We start from the raw sequence: 21,232 nt of genomic DNA, 5'->3' as shown, positions 1-21,232 counted from the left end.
ATTGGTTGTTTGTTTTTTATTATTATTGGAATTGTCTCGGATGTTTGTCTCAACAACATTTTTATAACACGTGTCTATATTCTTTGTAGTACTTCGCGAAGCAATCAAGGTCAAAAGAAAGAGGTCTTCAGAAAAATAAGTAAACATGGAGGAGGAATAAGTATTATTAGTTTGTAAATAGAGTATAATATAATACGACTAAATAAAAATCACATGAAAAATCAAAAAAAGTGCATTTAGAAAACAGCTACTAAGTTAGTTAGGTAGATTAAATTGGATATTCCTCTAAGGTTACACAAGAATATTTCGTTTTATTTATTGCCTAATATTGTTACTTACAACATAGTAAAAAAATCTATTTTCAAACCTTAAAATCGTAAAACTGCAGGGCAACAGTGACTAAGTATTCTGGCGGTCCGCCTTTTATCGGCTTCTAATCCACAGTGTTTAACTATTTAAAAAGTATAATTATTTATTATTTTTGAATAGATTAATTTCAAACCATGCTGTGTCCTAACAGAAGTTTCGTTTACAGTCTTGTCTTAAAAACAACAATAGAACATTGCCTTTTAAAAATGTCCGCGGACCATGCTTTTATTGACATCGGGCAATCAATATCAATAATCTTCCCAATCAGCTCGATATATTTTAATGATGTTACCAGTATTGCTCATCAAGCAATTCTACAGATACGTTAATCAATTAAGGCCGTAAACAAACATAAAATATACTATTTTATATACTAATTATATATTCGTGCACATTAAGTGAAAAGGTTTGTTTATTAAATATCTACAAAAGGTACATATTATTACGCGTGTTCAAATATTAATATTGTGAAATATATATCAAATATATATCAACATAAAACGAGATGTAATTAAAGAAATATCAACAACAGGTATTTTAGAAACGTCTAGGTGTACTTATTTCACTAAGATTTATGAAAAAAAGTTCTTTGTCTCGGGTATAGATACCGACACGTCGTGGAAGTAGCTCGAGACAACAGGAAACGTTTCAGAGAACGAGACAACAGGAAACAAACAAAAGTCGCCAAAAAACATTTCCAACGCCCTTCTCCGCAATTTCGCAAATAAAAGTAGGTCAAGACAAGCGGAGAATACGTTTTTTAAGAAATGTCGTAGGTCAAGACAAACTATGACTCTATGTTATTCTGAGCTTTATTGAGGTTCCGTTTATAAAAAATATTGAGACTGATGCTGTTCTGGCTGGCTGCATTTGTACGAGAATAGACGCTACAATGATACGCGGATACTCAAAAACTAGCGGCGAGTTGGCAGTGAACATTTAATATGTGCTAATAAAAAGGCAGGTTGCTGTATATCCCCAACATTATTTAAAATTTATATTGCCAAGGGCTTGCATCTATGGAAAAGAAAATGTCATGGAATGGGTATAAAACTAAATGACATATGCTTATACACCTTGCAATTTGCAGACCGACCAGGCCATAATTACAAATGACAAAGATGATATGGAATATATGGTGCGAAAAACAATTGAAGAATATGCTAAATGGGGTCTCACAGTAAATACAGAAAAAACGAAATACCTTCCAATAGGAACAAATACAGAAAATCTTATTTTGGACAATAATATGGAAATTAAGGTATATGGAGAATACAGGTACCTGGGTTCTATTTTTGACAGCAGAGGGAATGGACGATAGAGATATAACCGACAGAGTAATACAGGCACGAAGAGTTATCAGATGCATAAATGAGATTCTATGGAGCACTGAAATTACAAAGAACAGGAAATATAATATATACGAGACACTAGTTAAAAGCATATTACTTTAGGGATGTGAAACATCTGAAAGGAATAAAAGAAAATTAGAGACAACAGAAATGGACGCGACTAGAAGAGCAATGAGAATTTCACGAAAGGATAAAATCAGAACTGAAGACATTAGACGACAGATGGGAATAGAAGGAACAATAATGAGTGATATAGAACAAAAACAATTAATATGGTACGGCCACGTTCAGAGAATGCACAATGAAAGAATTCCAAAACAAGTATATCATTGGATACCACCTGGTAAACGAAAGAGAGGACGTCCCAAGAAAACATAGATGGTAGGAATCAGAAGATCAATGAGCGAGAAAACTCTGTCTGAAGATCAGTGGAAAAATCAAACAAGATGGAAGTTAGGCATCGGACAACGTCGTAGGACGTTCTGACCCGAATGTATATATAAAATATAAAGGCATTATGCTAAAACTGAGCCGCAATAACAGCAGAAAACAGACTTAGTGTTCTGTTTTTGTAACAGCCGAAAACAGGTTTAGTGTTACTGCTATTCAATATTCATAATAATAATAATATGCAGAAATACACCACAGCTTAATCCTATGATATACGTATAAGAGACAAAGGCATAAATAAATAAAACTAACCTCGAGCATGGCTCCCTAAGCATCAGGAGGGGGATCGACCCAGCCCAAAAATTATAAAAAGTAAACATACACACGCATTAATTCATTGCGAATTCAGAAAGCCTGTTAAACACTCCAGTTTCGAGATTGTTTGCCAGAACGGAGGATGGATGCTGACCTTTCATAAGAAAATATTTGTTCGTTGAGCAAATAGGTTTATTAAAAGGGGGAATTTATTGTTGGTGGGAAGGTTAAATATGGAGAGGACACGTGTAAACCGGTAGGTATAATTTAAATTTCGGTTCTAGAATATTATTGTGAAAGATAATATTATAATTTTATAAAGTTATGTACGAACTAATTAAATGAAAATGTTCCTACTCCAAATACATTGCGATTTATTTAATCTGGCTTATACAGGGTGGCCCTCTCATACGCCGCGGAGTGTCCCCAAAAAAAGTTACATATCAAAGTTGGGTTTTTTGTAATGGAACACCCTATGTATTAATTGATTTCCGGATTCTGGGAGAAAAATAAAGGTGAGTTTTATAAGAGAAGTATATGACTAAAATGTAAGGTTTTTTACATAATTAACATTTTCTAAAATTAAAGAACAATTTTTAAATTACAATAAAAGCTACATAAATTGGAATTTACCCGGTATAGACTAATATGTAATTAAATTAACTATTGTACTTTAAATCAAATTAAAACTTGATCCGAAAAGTTATACAGGGTGAGACAAAATTAATATTGAACATTGGACACCTTTAAAAGCATGTTACTCTTTTAATTTAAATGGAACACCCAGTATATTATTCCGATATTCAATGGAGAATTCATGTCTCTTCAAAATACTATTAAGGTTGCCTACCCCTCAAACAAAGATTTTCCTAGATATTTCCATTTACATGATGATCTGAGTAGATCTTTATTATTTGATAAAATCTAGGTGGCTGTGATATGTCTGACGTTACTTCAACATATCTGTCTAATTAGTCCAATTTTAACAACTAGTTATCATTTTGTGTCAGTTAAAACAAAAAAAAGCTCAGAAATTTGCCGAAAGTGCAAACTTATCCTACATTAGAAAGAATTGATATGATTCTATTAGTTGATTAATGCAGTTCACCAATTAATAGACTACTTAAATGCTTCTGATTTTATCTAGTCTGGGTTTTTTTTATGGGGGTATATTAAAAACAGTGTTTACAAAACTCACCAACTATTGTCGACAACATGAGAGAAAGTATTGTAGCTGCTTTTCGAGGTAGAACTCCACATATGCATTCTAAAATGAAAAGATCCTTTTGAAAAGACAAATCATTTTGTGCAGTTAACAGGAAAGCAAGCATTTTGAGCATTTGATTTCATCTAGCTAATTTTTGTCAGATAATTATAGGTTTATATCTAGTTTTAACTCTGTAATAATAAAAATATGTTTTGATTGTGTATCTTTTTATTACCGTTGAGTATTTTACTCTACAACATTTAATTTTTGTTATATTAACAAAAGGTATATTATACACAACCACCCTAGATTTTGCCAAATAATAAAGATCTACTGACGCAAAATCATAATAATTAAAATATCTAGGAAAATCTTTGTCTGAGGGGTAGGCAACCTTAATAATATTATGAAGATATATAAATTCCCATTGAACACCGGAAAAATATACCGGGTGTTCCATTTAAAATAAAGGAGTAACTTGCTTTTAAAAGTGACTAATGTTCCATATTAATTTTGTCTCACCCTGTATAACTTTTCGGGTCAAATTTCAATTTGATTTAACATACAATGGTTACTGTAATTAAATATCAGGCTATACAAGGTCAACTAAAATTTAGGTAGCTATTATCGAAATTTAAAATTTACTCTTCATTTTCACAAAATGTGAAGTATGTCAAAATCCTTAGATTTTAGGTATATGCTTCTTTTATAAAAATCACCTTTATTTTTTTCTTAAAATCCCAAAATCAAATAATGAAATATGTGAAATATGTCAAAATCCCCCTCGCAAAATCCTTAGATTTTAGGTATTTTTGTGACGTTTGAAAAAAAAAATATTTATTTATTGTGTTCAAAGGCAACGGATTCATCTAATTACGTTAATTTAATAAAAAATGATTACACAAAGGACAAAAACCATTTCAATTCGACAAACTTATTCTGCTCAGCAAGGAGGATAAACGGTCTCCCTAAATAAATAAGTACAAATCATTTAATCCCATCACCGTTTTTATATATCTCTCGCTCTTAATCAACGTTATTTATGGCGAGAGCGTTTTTGGCCTCTGCCCTTCGTTGGCCCATGTAAATCGCCGTCATTTATTTATTGGATGGGGTGCGATGACACCCGCAACATTGCGGAGACAAAATGATAGATGCAAATATGCCGTGTTTTCGGGGTGGCGAACGCAGTTCGCTCTGACCCTCATTATTCAAAGAAAAAATATACAACTCTCTCTATATTTTTGGAGAACAGAAAATGTTAAGGGAGTTAATACTCCAACTATATTCACTGACGAATGACCTGTTTAAAGATCCATTTTTTATTTATTAAAGAACAAGCAACCTTTTTTAAATTAACTTTTCGTCAAATAATAGTTTGCTGCCTAAATCTTAATGACTAAATATTTTCAGTCTTTTTCTTTTACCCAAAAGTACTCTAATTACAAACGCAAATATTACCAAAGTGACTTTTAACACTGAGAGGACACAAAGACCTCCATTTCGTTTGCAAACTTCGAAAATTAGGTCTTTATTGAAAAAGATTTCTCCGCCGCTCTAGTAGTATCGTCTTTAGAACCTCTTCCACATCAAATATTCAGCACGTATTATCTTAAATACCCGGAGAACCAACGTTTCTAAGTAAATACGTCGGCGTTCCTCAATGAAAAGGGACGATTTTTATCATTTCCGCGGTGAAAAACCGGGCCCCATAGAAAACGTTGCAATTTAGATAAGTAATGTTGAATGAACGAACGAAAGTTGAAATCTGAAAACCTGTACGGCTTTCCTAAAAATTGCGAATGCCGCTTTTCATTTGCTGAAAGCTGCCGTAAAGAGATTTTCTTGCCTTTTATATTTTTACTCGAAAAATAAACATCGTTGGGATTTTTAAATGGGGATGTGTTCAGTTATGTTCTAGCTATATGTCCAAAGTAGCTTAGAAATTTTAACCAAAGGCAAATAAATACTTGGAAGTGTTTAAATTAATATTAGATTATATTCTTTGGGGTGGCTATCAGCCTGATCCACTGGGCCCTTTTTAGATCTATAAAGGTCTTCTTCTGATCCTTAGGCTAGCATAATTTAAAGGATAACATAATTTAAAAAGTCACAGGTGATCAGGTAGATCGCCACCTCAAAAATCTAATCTAAAATGTCATTGTTCTATCATGTAAGACCAAACCAAACAAGCCAGACCAAAAAACTACTACGCTCTGGGCATGTTGGGCAACATGGTATTCGACATGTTTATCAATAAGTTGACAATCCAATACACACAAAAAGGTTTGTTGATGAAAACACCATACACCAACATATTAATTGATGAGTGACCTGTTTAAAGGTCATTCTTTATTTTTAAAGAACAAGCAAACTTGTTTAAATTAACTTTTCGTCAAATAATATTTTGCTGCCTAAATCTTAACGACTAAATATTTTCAGTCTTTTTCTTTTACCCAAAAGTACTCTAATTAAACGTAAATATTACCAAAGTGACTTTTAAAACTCAGAGTACACAAAAACCTCCATTTCATTTACAAACTTCGAAAATTAGGTCTTTATTGAAAAAGATTTCTCCTACGCTCCAGTAGTATCGTCTTTAGAACCTCTTCCACATCAAATATTCAGCACGTATTATCTTAAATACCCGGAGAACCAACGTTTCTAAGTAAATACGTCGGCGTTCCTCAATGAAAAGGGACGATTTTTATCATTTCCGCGGTGAAAAACCGGGCCCCATAGAAAACGTTGCAATTTAGATAAGTAATGTTGAATGAACGAACGAAAGTTGAAATCTGAAAACCTGTACGGCTTTCCTAAAAATTGCGAATGCCGCTTTTCATTTGCTGAAAGCTGCCGTAAAGAGATTTTCTTGCCTTTTATATTTTTACTCGAAAAATAAACATCGTTGGGATTTTTAAATGGGGATGTGTTCAGTTATGTTCTAGCTATATGTCCAAAGTAGCTTAGAAATTTTAACCAAAGGCAAATAAATACTTGGAAGTGTTTAAATTAATATTAGATTATATTCTTTGGGGTGGCTATCAGCCTGATCCACTGGGCCCTTTTTAGATCTATAAAGGTCTTCTTCTGATCCTTAGGCTAGCATAATTTAAAGGATAACATAATTTAAAAAGTCACAGGTGATCAGGTAGATCGCCACCTCAAAAATCTAATCTAAAATGTCATTGTTCTATCATGTAAGACCAAACCAAACAAGCCAGACCAAAAAACTACTACGCTCTGGGCATGTTGGGCAACATGGTATTCGACATGTTTATCAATAAGTTGACAATCCAATACACACAAAAAGGTTTGTTGATGAAAACACCATACACCAACATATTAATTGATGAGTGACCTGTTTAAAGGTAATTCTTTATTTTTAAAGAACAAGCAAACTTGTTTAAATTAACTTTTCGTCAAATAATATTTTGCTGCCTAAATCTTAACGACTAAATATTTTCAGTCTTTTTCTTTTACCCAAAAGTACTCTAATTATAAACGTAAATATTACCAAAGTGACTTTTAAAACTCAGAGTACACAAAAACCTCCATTTCATTTACAAACTTCGAAAATTAGGTCTTTATTGAAAAAGATTTCTCCTACGCTCCAGTAGTATCGTCTTTAGAACCTCTTCCACATCAAATATTCAGCACGTATTATCTTAAATACCCAGAGAACCAACGTTTCTAAGTAAATACGTCGGCGTTCCTCAATGAAAAGGAACGATTTTTATCATTTCCGCGGTGAAAAACCGAGCCCCATAGAAAACGTTGCAATTTAGATAAGTAATGTTGAATGAACGAACGAAAGTTGAAATCTGAAAACCTGTACGGCTTTCCTAAAAATTGCGAACCCCGCTTTTCATTTGCTGAAAGCTGCCGTAAAGAGATTTTCTTTCCTTTTTTTATTTTTACTCGAAAAATAAACATCATTGGGATTTTTAAATGGGGATGTGTTCAGTTATGTTCTAGCTATATGTCCGAGGTAGCTTGAGAATTTTAACCAGAGGCAAATAAATACTTGGAAGAGTTTAAATTAATATTAGATTAGATTCTTTGGGGTGGCTATCAGCCTGATCCACTGGGCCCTTTTTAGATCTATTAAGGTCTTCTTCTGATCCTTAGGCTATGTTCTCCAGTTCTATATTTTTTTAAAAATCTAGCAACTTGTAGACTAAACCCTTGTCGCACTACCATAAAATGTGTTCTGTCGTTTCTTCTTCAGATTAACAGAACCTGCAAATTGCTTCGTCCGCCAATCCCATTAGCTTTAGATGCTTATTCAGATTAGAATGACCTGTTAGTAGATTCACTACAGCCTTCAGTGTCTTTCTGTCCTTGCTTATCAGATCTACCGTGAATTTTGGAGTATGTTCTACTATGAACTTTTTTTTTTCACCAGTCTCTGCCCTGGTAAATTTCTCCACCCTTCTAGAGATTTGTTAGCCACCCATCGTTTTGTAACCACGCTCTTGACTGCTTTTGCAACGCCGTAGAAGGGTTCTGGTTTGGTTCTGGGCCCGAATTCGGTAACTTAGAAAACGCTAAGCGCTTTTAGATGCTCAGCGTATGTGATGTTAATTTTCGCTTAACGCGCACTTAACTACCGATTTGGGTATTCTCATCTGACGCGCTTAGCGACTCGAAAACGGTCACCTTAATAAAGGATCGTTTTGCTTGCCAAACTGTCAGTAAAAACAGAAAAAAAACTATGATTTTGTGTGTTGTCTTGCTCTGTAGTGAAAACTAAATCTTCTTCTATAAATTCCTTAATATGTAGTTGATAATTTACGACTTGGCAGCTATAAATATTGTTCAAGACGTCGAAAAAGCTGAGAAGGGTCTTCAATATTTCCCTCGTATAATAAGAATAATGACATATCCGTAGCAAAATAGGTTGACATAACTCAACAATAGGTTATGAAATTCACGTAACATTGACATTTTTCATTGTTTTATCCACATTTGACTATTAGATACATGAGAAATTGCGATGCTGTCATTATGTGCTCAACGCATATCCAGAAAACAATTCATAGGCAACGAGAATACCAAAATCGATTGCTTGGGGTTCCGCTAATCGAATACTTTCGCTTACCGCTACTAGGCGCATTGGGCAACATTGACAACATTGGCAACAAAAAGACATTGATATGAGCCTTGTTTTTCTATTTTAAACTAAGAAGCAGAAGCGCACTTTTAAAATATCTTGGAAAATGTTTATTTCTCCAAACAAATTTGACTGTTTTGGTTTTACATACTATCATTTAATGTCTACTGGAAGCAGAGCTTTTATTACTATAATCAGAAGGTTCTATTTTAATACTAGCTAACCTGGCTTACTTAGTACAACCTAATAGTAAAGTCAGAGTTTGTTTGTCAATCTTGTGGCACGGATGGCTAATTGACTGAATGATCTGGAATGATCAATTGGTTTTAACAATCGGTTTGACAGTTGTTTTCATTGGTTCTCTATATTTTTATTACATTTTGATTATTAGTATAGTATTATTTCCTACCTTTCTAAATCTAAATATTCTATTTCCCATTAGTAGAACGCAAAATTAGCTTAAATTGAAAATATATAATTTAGTTTATTATCAGATGTTGCTTTATATTAATATATTATACAGGGTCCGGCAATGGTGCGTCGGGTATCTGTAGCTCTTAGAATAAAAAAACTTGAGAATTTTGTTTAAGTGCAAACCTAAAGTATGTACCAGGATGTATTTCAGGAAAATATTTTAACTTCTATAGGGTGGCTCAAAAAAGTGTGATTGGACCTGGATGATTTTTTTTTTAAATGCAACACCCTGTATATTATTGCATTTTTGACTTCCTTTCGGATCACTTTACATAACCCTAAGATATGAATAAATATATTTCGATAGTTTCAGAGATATTAAAAAATAAATCAAAAATATATATTTGTCAACCCTTCTTAAAAAAATATTAAAAATACAAGAACTGTTTTGAAATCAAAACTATATTAGGTATTTACTTTAGATGGTCTGTACTTACTTTGCTATAAATATGGTAATCGTAAATCATACAGGATGTTCAATATTCTACGCCAAACTTTCTAAAATATAAAATATTTTTTCTTTGTTTTTTTAAATGGAACACCCTTTCAATGATAAAATACGAAAGAAAAATCATTGGGTGGCTTTGATAAAAATTTACTGTAGAAAATGCCATATGAAATATAAAACTGCAAATATCTGCGAAACCGTTAAAAATTTTGAAATAATCTAATACAAAAAATGTTCATTTTTAAATTCCCCGTATAATGATAAAATAATATACGTTCCATTTAAAATAACGAAGAAAAATTATTTTATATTTTAGAAAGTTTGGCGTAGAATTTTGAACATCCTGTATAATTTACGATTTTCATATTTATAGCATAGTAAGTACAGACCATCTAAAGTAAATACCTAATGTGGTTTTGATTTCAGAACAGTTCTTAGTACTTTTAATAACTTTTTTAAGAAGGGCTGAAAAATATATATTTTTGATTTATTTTTTAATATTTCTGTAACTATCGAAATATATTTATTCATATCTTAGGGTTTTGTAAAGTGATCTGAAAGGAAGTCAAAAATGCAATAATATACAGGGTGTTCCATTTAAAAAAAAATCTTCCAGGTCCACTCACACTTTTTTGAGCCACCCTATAGAAGTTAAAATATTTTCCTGAAATACATCCTGGTATATACTTTAGGTTTGCACTTAAACAAAATTCTCAAGTTTTTTGTTCTAGGAGCTACAGATGCCCGACGCACTATTGCCGGACCCTGTATAAAGCAACATTTGATAATGAATATCATAAAGGCCGACATCCACTGAAAAAGTTCGCATATTTTGTGTTTGTAATATTTCAGAGTCACTTTTGAACTTTTGGCTTCATGTTGTTTACCTCAAATTAATATAAAAATGTCATCATGTCATCAATTTAAGAAGTTTAGGATGAATTGTAATTCTCCATATAAGAATGGGAAAATATTAGATATGCAATATTTTTGATGTAGGTATTTCAAAAATGTGCATTCGTTCTTAAAATATTATGTCTATTTATGCTTATAAACGACTTCTCTCTTTACTAATTACCAAGTTCTCACTCATTAATGAACTGAAATTAATAACTTTTAAGTGAAGATTAAAGTGTTAAATAGTGGATTAATTATAAAGAAAACACATACATCAAAAGTCTGACTCAATCGTGTTTTTGCTGTACTGCAGAAGCAGGAAAATTATAATTTCTTGTTAATAAACTAGTCATAAGCTAACCAAATAAAACTAAAGTCGTGTTAGTTACACTATTTATAACGCAAAAACGTCAAACCGATTTTTATGTTCTCTGATTTGTTGGCAAGCAAGGAATATACAGGAAGAGTTTTAAATAATATCAAATATTTTTTAGAAGTAGTATATTTCGACCCCAAAAACACGTCTATGAGAGAGACAATTGTGCATTTTTTTGATAAAAATTTTGGAAAATGTTTTAATTTTAAGTTAAAAAACATAATATCTCGATAATATGAAAACATATGTAGTAGGTATATTAAATTTACAAGAAAAAACAACAGGAAAGATCCAGTGGTTCTGAAAATTTAAGCAAAAGATCATTTTTTTTTAATTTTCAAAGTAAAATAACTTGGTTATTTTTGACTTATTTAAAAAACGGTAAAGAGAAAATGTTTTTCTTTTATCGAGATCCCGAGCCGATCCCAAGCCAAGTAATAACAAATCTCAACCTAAGGAATCTAACCTAAGATCACAAAATATCTAGCCTACGCTCTTGCATATAATAATTTAGTAGTGGGAACTATCGAATGAATACTATCGAAACATTCGATAGTTGCAATTCATTCGAATAATTCGATAGCTGGTAAGAAAACATTCGTCGAAAACTATTCGAATAAAAATATCGAATAGATGCGTCATCTGCCTTGAAATATATTAATTCGGCAGCAAAAACCATTCATTTATAAAATTCATTCATTTGTAAAATTCATTTATTCGTCAGGATCGATTATAATAAAATATAAACTGGATTTTAGTTGTCGCCCGGCGACGTAGGTTTCTTTCTAGAAACCCGACAGCGATCGGCGGTCGGTGGCAATGGTATGAAAAAGCCGGCATCTTTGATTTTGAGTCAGATAAAGATAAGGACACATTATTTTTTTTTACTATTAAGGTGCTAGTATTTACACAAAAATACATTATGAACGGCGCTGTTGCCGTATATTCGTATTAGTTGGTATTAGCAAAGAATATTATTCTTTGGTATTATAATTAGTTAGGGATAGTATAACTATATATTTTGCATGTTTTTTATTAATATTCTGTTGTTATACTGCAATAATACTTTTTATTTTGGATATAGGACAATGATTTTTAATGTTTTTAAGCAAAACTGGTTTAATAAATAATAATAACAGTAATAATTTGTTATACCTATTAACACCAAAGTTTAAAATCATTTAATATAAACATTTTTTTAAGTAGTAGCAAAATATAAACAACAAATTAGAAGTCAAAATTATTTATATTAGATCCTATTTAAAAGTAATATAGTCTCTAAATTTTTTGGCAACGTTGGTTTATTAAATAATAATAATTACAGAACTAATTCGTTATATTAACAACAAATTTTAAAATCATGAAATATAAACATTTATTAATTTCCTAAGCATGCAGTGTAATAGAAGAAAAATATAAATAAAAAATTAGAAATCAAAATTATATATGTGTATTACTTTTTATTACTTTGTATTAGTATTTAAAAATAATATATGCTTTTACTGGCATTTACTTTAAAAAATAAATGAAATATTTCTCCGCAAAAATCTACATTAAGAGAATTAGCATAAACAAAATACAAATATCGTTAACTTTTTTTTTAAATTGGCACGTGTAAAACTTTAATCAATCAATTAATTTTCTCATCCCAAAATTTGAGTTCGATAACCATTTACTTAACCACATTACCACATTACTTAAATATGATTATTAAGTTCCAACTAATTCATATTATCTAAAATACAAATACATATGTATTTTTAAAATTAATTGTAATTTAAAATTTTCCATTAAAAAAATAGACCATATACCGTATAAAATTAAATAATTGGAAGATCGGAAAATCACACAAATTTTCGGAAACATTTTGACCACCTGCACACGTACACAATCGTCAATTAAAAAAAACACTACTACTTTAGTATTTTAAATATTTTAATAAACGCAAAAATAGCACAGTATTTAAAAGGCAAGTTATAAAAATTTGCAAGAACTAATAATGCACTGACGCAGACAAAAATCAAACGAATACTAAATTTCATTTATCAAAAGCATTCGATAGTCGTGGCTTAACGATAACCATTTAGTCGCACGGCGAGGTTGTCACATATGCTTTAGTATACAAATGAATGAATGATTTTATTCGAATGAAACCATTCGATAGTTGAAATCATTCATTCAGTAAACATTCGATAGTCTAATTCATTCGATAGTTCCCATCGCTATATAATATATTCTGTGCTGTGATCTATAATAATATATGCGCTTATTGAATCAATTTCCGATGCGAAAACCGCATGAAACGATTTTTCCTCAGATTTCTTCAACATTCGTCGAGTTAAGAATTGAATTTTCCTACTTATTTGTAAAAAAATTGTTACCTGGATACGTGCCTCAGGCAATCCAATTTTCTCGGCGAGCCTTTCTCTGGCGAAGACGTCTGGGTAATGTGTGCGTTCAAATTCTGCAAGTATGTAAAGAACGTTTTATTAAAAACATGCTCAAAAATTATTTACATTTTGAAATATTCTTTGCAACATATGAGAATTGCTGTCAGCAAATAATATTTAGGTCACATGTTTTAATTTTATTTGCTTCTAGCTATACAGGGTGGTTTGATTTGTAATTATTTACTTTTTGAAATGTTCTTTGCAACATATGAGAATTGCTGTCGGCAAATAATATTTGGGTCATATGTTTTAATGTTATTTTGCTTCCAGCTATACAGGGTGGTTTGATTTGTAATCGGAAAACTTCGGAAATATATTCTGCGGATAATATGTAAAAAAGTTCGTATAAATATATGTACTGAAATGCTTCGTTTTGGAGATACATGGTGTAGAAGTTTCATTTTTATTTCGTTTTTTTAAACAATTACAGAATTACCGTCCAGATCTCGATGAAAGTTGGTGCACCCGAATTGTAATAACTTTTCGTCTGCATACACTCCTTGTATACATTTCCAACTGTAGTCAAGAGATTGATTGTTGATTAGTCATAGGTTTTCACTACTTGACTTGACTTTCAAGTTACTTGACTTGACTTGACTTGAAATCAAGTCAAATTCAAGTCAAGTAGTTACAATTTCAAGTACTTGAAAAGTCAAGCAATTGCTCACAACTACTTGATTTTTGTCAAGCTACTTGATTACTTCACTTTGTATTAAGCTTCATTTGATATTTTTAATCAACCACAAAATCCTGCAATAATAAACTTTATCAAAAAAACTAAATTTTAATCTTAACAAGAATCGCGGAATAAAACAACAATAAAAAACAAATAAAGTAAGAAACTATTTATTAACGTAAATAGATAATCCAAGATCTAAGTCACATAAGGCTTCTAACAGCATTGTCGCCTAATCGGTTTCGGGTTTTTGTGACAGTAAGGGCGGCTCTAGAAAACTGTCTTTCAAGAGGAGCTGACCAGGCTGGTATGGCTAAAAAATCCCTGGTCATGTTGGCTAAATTTGGAAAAACATTTTCCACTCTAAAATATCCTCAGAACTCTCAGCTCTTGAATCGGATAAGTATTTGTCAATTTCATAACGCCAAGCCATTTCATCCTTCTGAGTGGGAGTGATGGACAATTTAGGTTTTTTAAATAAACTTAGTAAGTCTATATGAAAGTCACTCTCTTAAAGCGGTTTTGAAGCTGAAAGTGATGATGACGGCACTGACAGTGAAACCATATCAAAAGGTAGATTATGATTCATTTACAGCAATTACAAGAAATGTTGAACACATATACCTGGGCATACGAGGCTTTGGGCCTTAAGCTAAACATCGACAAAACTAAAATCATGTGCACTTCCCCGGAAGATCACAACAATGCTATAAAAATCGGAGAAAAACTACTGGAATATGTAGCGGAACTCAATTATCTCGGCAGTTTGATTTCGGAAAAGGCCAATATCGACTCTGAAATTCAGCACAGGATTAGCAGCGCTTCAAGAGCATTCTGGAAATTAAAAGACAGGGTTTTTTACAACCATGACCTGAGCACAAAAACGAAACTTGCAGTGTACCGAGCAATAATAATCCCCACCATGTTATATGGGAGCGAAACCTGGGTGCCGTACCGCCGACACATGAACGCATTAAACAAGTTGCAACAGAGACACCTTAGACAACTCTTAAGAATCAAATGGTTCCATCACGTCTCAAACGTATCAGTTCTTGAAAAAGCTAACTGCGAGAGTATTGAAGTCATGGTTACAAAATCCCGACTAAGATGGGCTGGTCACGTATGCAGAATGCAAGGAAACCGCATACCAAAATCACTGCTTTACGGTGAGCTTGTAGACGGTAAGAGGAGGCCAGGTGGACAACTCAAAAGGTACAAGGACATTTTCCACGAAAACTTAAAGGGGATTAATGTGCAGAATGTGTGGGAAGTAGCAGCTTACAATAGAACTCAATGGAGAAGAATTGTAAACTCAGTTAACAGCGGCAACAAAAAATAAGAGGCAACAAAGCAATGAGATTTTTGAATGTCCGGAGTGCGGTAGACAAATAACATCACGTATTGGGCTTTTCAGTCACAGAAAAGCTCATGAAAGAAAACGACTTGTGTGACCATCTTCTGATGCGTGTCAAATACTCGTCAGCGAGTAATGGCAGTATGTATGTATGCATGAAAGTCACTCTCTTCAAGCGGTTTTGAAGCTGAAAGTGATGATGACGGCACTGACAGTGAAACCATATCAAAAGGTAGATTATGATTCGGTCAGGTGCTTTATCTACATATAGTTAGGCCATACGATAGGGATTTTCGACACAGTTCACACTTGTAACTTCTACGCCGTTAAAGAGCCAAAATTTCGATTCAAAGAGACATTTTTGGATAAAAAATGGAGAAAATGTATACCTACTTTTTTCTCAGTAATGTAATACATGTACGAAGACAAAGTTATTACTCTTCAAAATAGTTTAAAAAAAAACACATGTAGGTAGCACCCCTTACGAGTAGGAGGCATACTAATATCGAAATTGAATTACACATGTAAAAAATTTCCCACACACAAATTTTCATCCAAATATCGGCTATTAGTTCAGAAATTATTTGGAAAATAAATAAATGAAAATGAAACTTCCGCACCCTGTATATCCAAACCGAAGCATTTTAAGATATAAATAAGAAATTTTTTACTTTTTATTATTTGCAGAATATATTGCCGAAGTTTTCCGATTACAATTCAGACCACCCTGTATATCAAATTTACCAGAATCTAGCTGTTTGTAAAAATATTTTTTTTAAACGAATACTATAATGAAAATATAGTAGGTGTTAGTATGCGATATATAGGTGTGTTGTTAATCTATTGAATTGTCAAGAAAATGACACTGTTTCTGAGAATATGAACGATATGTTTTACCTTTTTCTAGGCTATCGATTTGTTCATTTGTAAAAGAAGTTCGATTTCTTTGGAGTTTTCTTTTAAGTCTTAATCTAAGTTGAGAATCTTCATCACCTGATGAGTTGTGTTCTGAGTTTCCGTCCGAATTATTTTCGTGCATTGCCTCAGCTGAAACAAAAGAAACCTTACTGTTAGTACTTTATAAAATCTATAAGTAAAATGTGATCACAAAGTTTAATATATGGAGTGTAGAGATGAGGAGAAATAATCTCTTATGGGACTTTATTTGAAAAAGTCGTCAAAAAAGTGGAAAGAATAAGGGTTCACCAAATAACCACAATGGCGCTAATGACGCATAAATCTAAAAAATGAAAAGTAACCATAGATAAGAGAATAAAAGTAATATAACCCAAAAAAGCTTTGTTTTATTTTTTATAATGTAAAACCTTTGAATAAGAAGACTAAGGATGGAGCATAATGCTATCCATGTATTCATGCATGGTGGGCGGAAAAAGCACTCTAGGGTGGGGATCCTTGACAGTTCTGTTTGACGATTCATTTGACACATTTGAATTTGATTTGAAACTTTGTGGATTTGTCAGTTTTTACAGAGCTTATTTTATGTTATTTATTATTTATTCTACGACTGATAGTTGTATAAAGGTAATAAATCTAGATGGAAATTGTGTCAGAACTTAAATTAACAGTGACACTATCGCGATTTATCGAAAAAGACTCTAAAATAGTTGGTTGTGTAGCGTGCGGTAGATCTCGGCAAAAATTGAGTGAAATAATGGAACAACTATTCGCTAGTAAGTGACTATATAATATACATACGTGTAGTAAACCGATCATTTATGAAATTCACTTAAATTAACTAAATTATATATTATAGTCTACCCCACGTCTACCCTACATCATAGTTTTATATTTTTTAAATAAAATTAGAACGACACTGATAAACCGGAATTTAAGTCGGCCATATTTGAGGTCCATCGCGGTGTACCTAAGATTTTTGATATGCTCCTTCCTTAGACTTCTTATTCAAAGTGTAAAACAATTATTATTAGAAGCCCAGTCTATTGCTGCTGAATAAAAATCGATAATGTATTTCATGTGATATGAAAATAAAATTTGTATTTTTCTGAAACCCGCGCCTTCACGTCAAATGTTTATCTCTTTTGAATCATTGCCTGTTCTAAAATATTTGGCGCATATTTTAAATTTTAGGTTTTTGGCTACAGAAGCGCCAACTTACAACTTAACAAGTATAGCTAGAGACGTGAGAAATATAAAATAACACGCGACCGGTGCTATCCCCAAGTCTCTTCCTATATTTGTACTGTAAGTCTTTCCTTTTTTATGACCATTTTTTAATGCACGAAGATATTTCTCCTTACCTCTCCACTCCATAGTATTATATATATGTATATTAATACTCAAACCTGTTTCCATGTTGTCGACAGAGAAACAATTCTTATAGAACTTTTTGTTAGAATGTAACCAATAGATATGGATCTAGGAAAATTGCCAGAAAACAATTGACCGAAAAAGAATAATATTCAGAGTGTACGTATCAAAATATTATTTTTGTGATTAGAATGCTTTAAAATATCATTAACAGTACAAATTTCTGCGGTAATTTAGTGCCAACTAAAAAAATGGATATTGGTTCATTCAAATTTCATTTGCATGGCTGCACATGGAATGTTATACGGTTATAGACATAATAAAAAAAAAAGAAAAATAGCAACAGAGAAAAAAACTGGATCGGCACAAAACTGAGCAGATAAAGCATACGTAAAGGGAGATAAAATAATTTGGTTTATAGGGGGACCGTTGTTTCAAAATGAACATAACTTCCACAAGAATGAACTTGCGCTGTCCAATTTAAACTAGTAATTGTGTTAGCGGTAAATTTCATCGAAACAGTCGCCACGTCACAATTCAATGGGGGGACAACGAAGATTCCATTAACGCACTGAACAATAAAACAATATCATTTGCTTGTCATGATTTTCGAATTATTTACAAAAATCCAAGACATCTAAAAATCTTAAAGGAGACAAAACTATTCAGATTTTATCCCGATCAAACATCGTTTTCAACAAAAAGCGCTGTTGACAAATTTCTGCGGATTGTGTTAGATCTCCGGCTTGTGTTTGAAAACGAAGTAGGTATGTTATTATTGTCACTAATGGTTTTTTGGGTACACTGATAAAAAAGATAGACTTGAACTAAAGTCGTCATCGTTCTTGAAAAAAAAATAGTGGCAAGAGAATTTATTTTAGCGTAAAAGAAAATATTTTGCCTGAAGAAAAACTCTCTTAACTCAAGAAAACTTGTTCTCTTGAAAAATTCGCAAATTTCTCTTGAGTCTATTTTCATTCAACAAGTGCAAGTTACTTTGCTTTAAGATAATAACAAAAATACGCTAGGAAGTACTTTATTCAAGAAACATGGCCATTTTTCCAATAGCTAAATACTCTTTTGATCAAAAATAATAACGACACGCAAAGACGATGACGAAGGACGGTATATACAATCAGACGGCAGTCCGATCAGTCTCACGTCGCATTTCATATGTCGCACATCATAGTACGCACGGGTTTTGTTGCTTGGAATTTTCCACTTGGAATTTTGCGTAATTTGCTTTTTAAACGCATATCGTATAACAAATTAGTGATCGTTATTAACATGCATTTGTCATTTTTTATGGACAAATTTTAGGATATATGGATTCTTTAAAGGAGTTTCTGAAAAAATGGAAATTAGATTTATTTGCTATATTATTTGAAGGTAAGAAACAATTACCTAATGCACCTGTATAGATAATGCATGCGTGACTATAGATAGAATAAGAATATAGGTATCGATTTTTTTATGCTAATAATTACAAAAATTTTAGAATTTCAAGTCGTATTAAAAAAATCAAAATGTGACCAAAGCTTATAATTTTAATAATTTGTTTGCTTTACTTTGATTAATCGTGATGTAACATTTTTTTGTAATTTGTAGAGTGATGAACCACCCCAAAAAATACCAAGGAGTGAAGAAGCAGAAATATCTACCTACTATCGCGGAAAATAATATCACTTTACTTACTACAGACTAGGAAAACCTAAATTTATCAGAAAATAATATACCTCGTAATATGCCTGTATATACGATGTATAGACTTCTCTTGGATCAAAATAAATTTTAGTTGAGTCAATGGTATTCGCTATTGGTTTAAGAAAAGTGTCTCTTTAATCAAGAAATGTCCCTTTTCAATCAAGAATTTTTGCATGAATTAAAGAGACTATTGTTCTTGTAGCAAGAACTTCTTTGCATATTAATTTTGTGTCAAGAGTGAAATACTTTAAACAGATAGATTCTTCTATTCTCTAAAGTATTTTTTTAAAGCTTATGAAAATATAGTTAATGCTTTGGGCAAAGAAACGTCGTTCTTGGCCCTATTGAAGAGCACCAATCTTTTGGGTCAAAGTCATATTCATTTCAACTGAGAGATCCTTTTCTTCAGTGTACCTACAGAAACGGCGTACTAAATATGTTTTTTAGTTAAAATACATAGATTATACCTTTCAAATTATTTTTAGTTTTCTAATTAAATTAAATTAAAATTTATCAGTAACTGTGACAACGCTGCTTCAGGAAGACTGTTTGCGACGATGTTTTTACTATTAATAGTAAAAATGACGCCAACTTAATGACCAAAGAATACAAGGACTATTAACACCCGAGACCAAATTGTTACCATATACCTCCAAACAGTACCGTGGGACATATTTTTCTTAACTTAGCTTATGGAGTGTAGAGATGAGGGGAAATATCTCTTATGGGACTTTATTTGAAAAAGTGGTTACAATAATAAGGGTTCACCAAATGATTACAGTGGCCCTAATAAAGCATAACTCTAAAAAATGAAAAGTAACCATAGATAAGAGAAGAAAACTAACATAACCAAACATTACCTCAAAAAACTGCGTTTTTATTTTTTAAATATAAAACAATTATTTTTTTATATCAGAGGCCCAGTCTATTGCTGCTGAATAATAATCGATAATTTATTTTATGAGGCATGAAAATAAAATTATTTTTTTTATCCGCGCCTTCACGTCAAACATTTATCTCTTTTGAATCATTTCCTGCTCTAAAAATTTTCTTCTTCTTCCTACTCTATCATAGGCAGATTGCCTGTTCATTCTTCACATCATGCCTACAGTTTCAATCGATGGTAAGATTATCACACCATCTTTTTCTTGGCCTTCCCGTACTTCTTCTTCCCAGTGGTGATTTGTCTCGAGCTGACCTTACTATTCTTCCCTCGTCCATTCGGCTTATATGTTCATTCCATTCACGTCTTCTGCTCAATACCCATTCACTAATGCTATCCACCTTGCATGTTTGCCTTATGTTGTCGCTTCGTTCTGTATCTAATATCGTTTTATCTGTGATTTTGCGGAGGATTTTCATCTCGCTTATTTCCAAGAATCTTTTTGTTTTTGCTGTATCCGGTCTGGTTTCTGCTGTGTAGGTTATTATGGGTTTGACAACAGCCTTGTATATTCTTGACTTGACCTCGACACCTATGTATTGAATTTTCCATATGGCGTCGTTCAGATATCCAGCTACTCCCATTGCTTTTGTTATTTGTTGTCTTACCTCTGTTTCGATATCGCCATAACCGGATAACTCTATACCGAGATATTTAAATTTCATTAATGGCTGTATCGTTGTGTTATCCACGACAATCTTGCATATCATAGGTATTTTTAATGTTGTCAGGCTCTTTGTTTTGGATGCAGATATTATCATGTTATAAGATTTTGCTACTAGATTGAAGCGATATAATAATCTTTGGAGGTCGTCCTCATTTTCAGCGAATAGCACAGCGTCCTCGGCATATAAAGGGAAATTAAAACAACT

The 21,232-nt window shown here is 32.2% G+C and overlaps 1 protein-coding gene across 1 annotated transcript in view; it reads right to left on the bottom strand.

Moving 5' to 3' along the window:
* The window catches only part of LOC115886918 (paired box protein Pax-6), a 135,229-nt gene that overhangs the window by 18,260 nt on the left and 95,737 nt on the right, over positions 1–21,232 (bottom strand). The window contains exons 6-7 of the mRNA XM_030906245.1: positions 16,322–16,471; positions 13,326–13,408 (exon numbers count right to left, since the gene is read on the bottom strand). Coding sequence (XP_030762105.1) covers positions 13,326–13,408; positions 16,322–16,471 — 233 coding nt within the window. The remainder of the gene's footprint in view (positions 1–13,325; positions 13,409–16,321; positions 16,472–21,232) is intronic.

The sequence above is a fragment of the Sitophilus oryzae genome, unplaced genomic scaffold (genome assembly GCF_002938485.1).
Source record: "Sitophilus oryzae breed Bouriz unplaced genomic scaffold, Soryzae_2.0 scaffold_535_pilon_pilon, whole genome shotgun sequence".
In the NCBI taxonomy this organism is placed as follows: domain Eukaryota; kingdom Metazoa; phylum Arthropoda; class Insecta; order Coleoptera; family Curculionidae; genus Sitophilus; species Sitophilus oryzae.
This window is presented reverse-complemented; position numbering and strand designations above follow the sequence as displayed.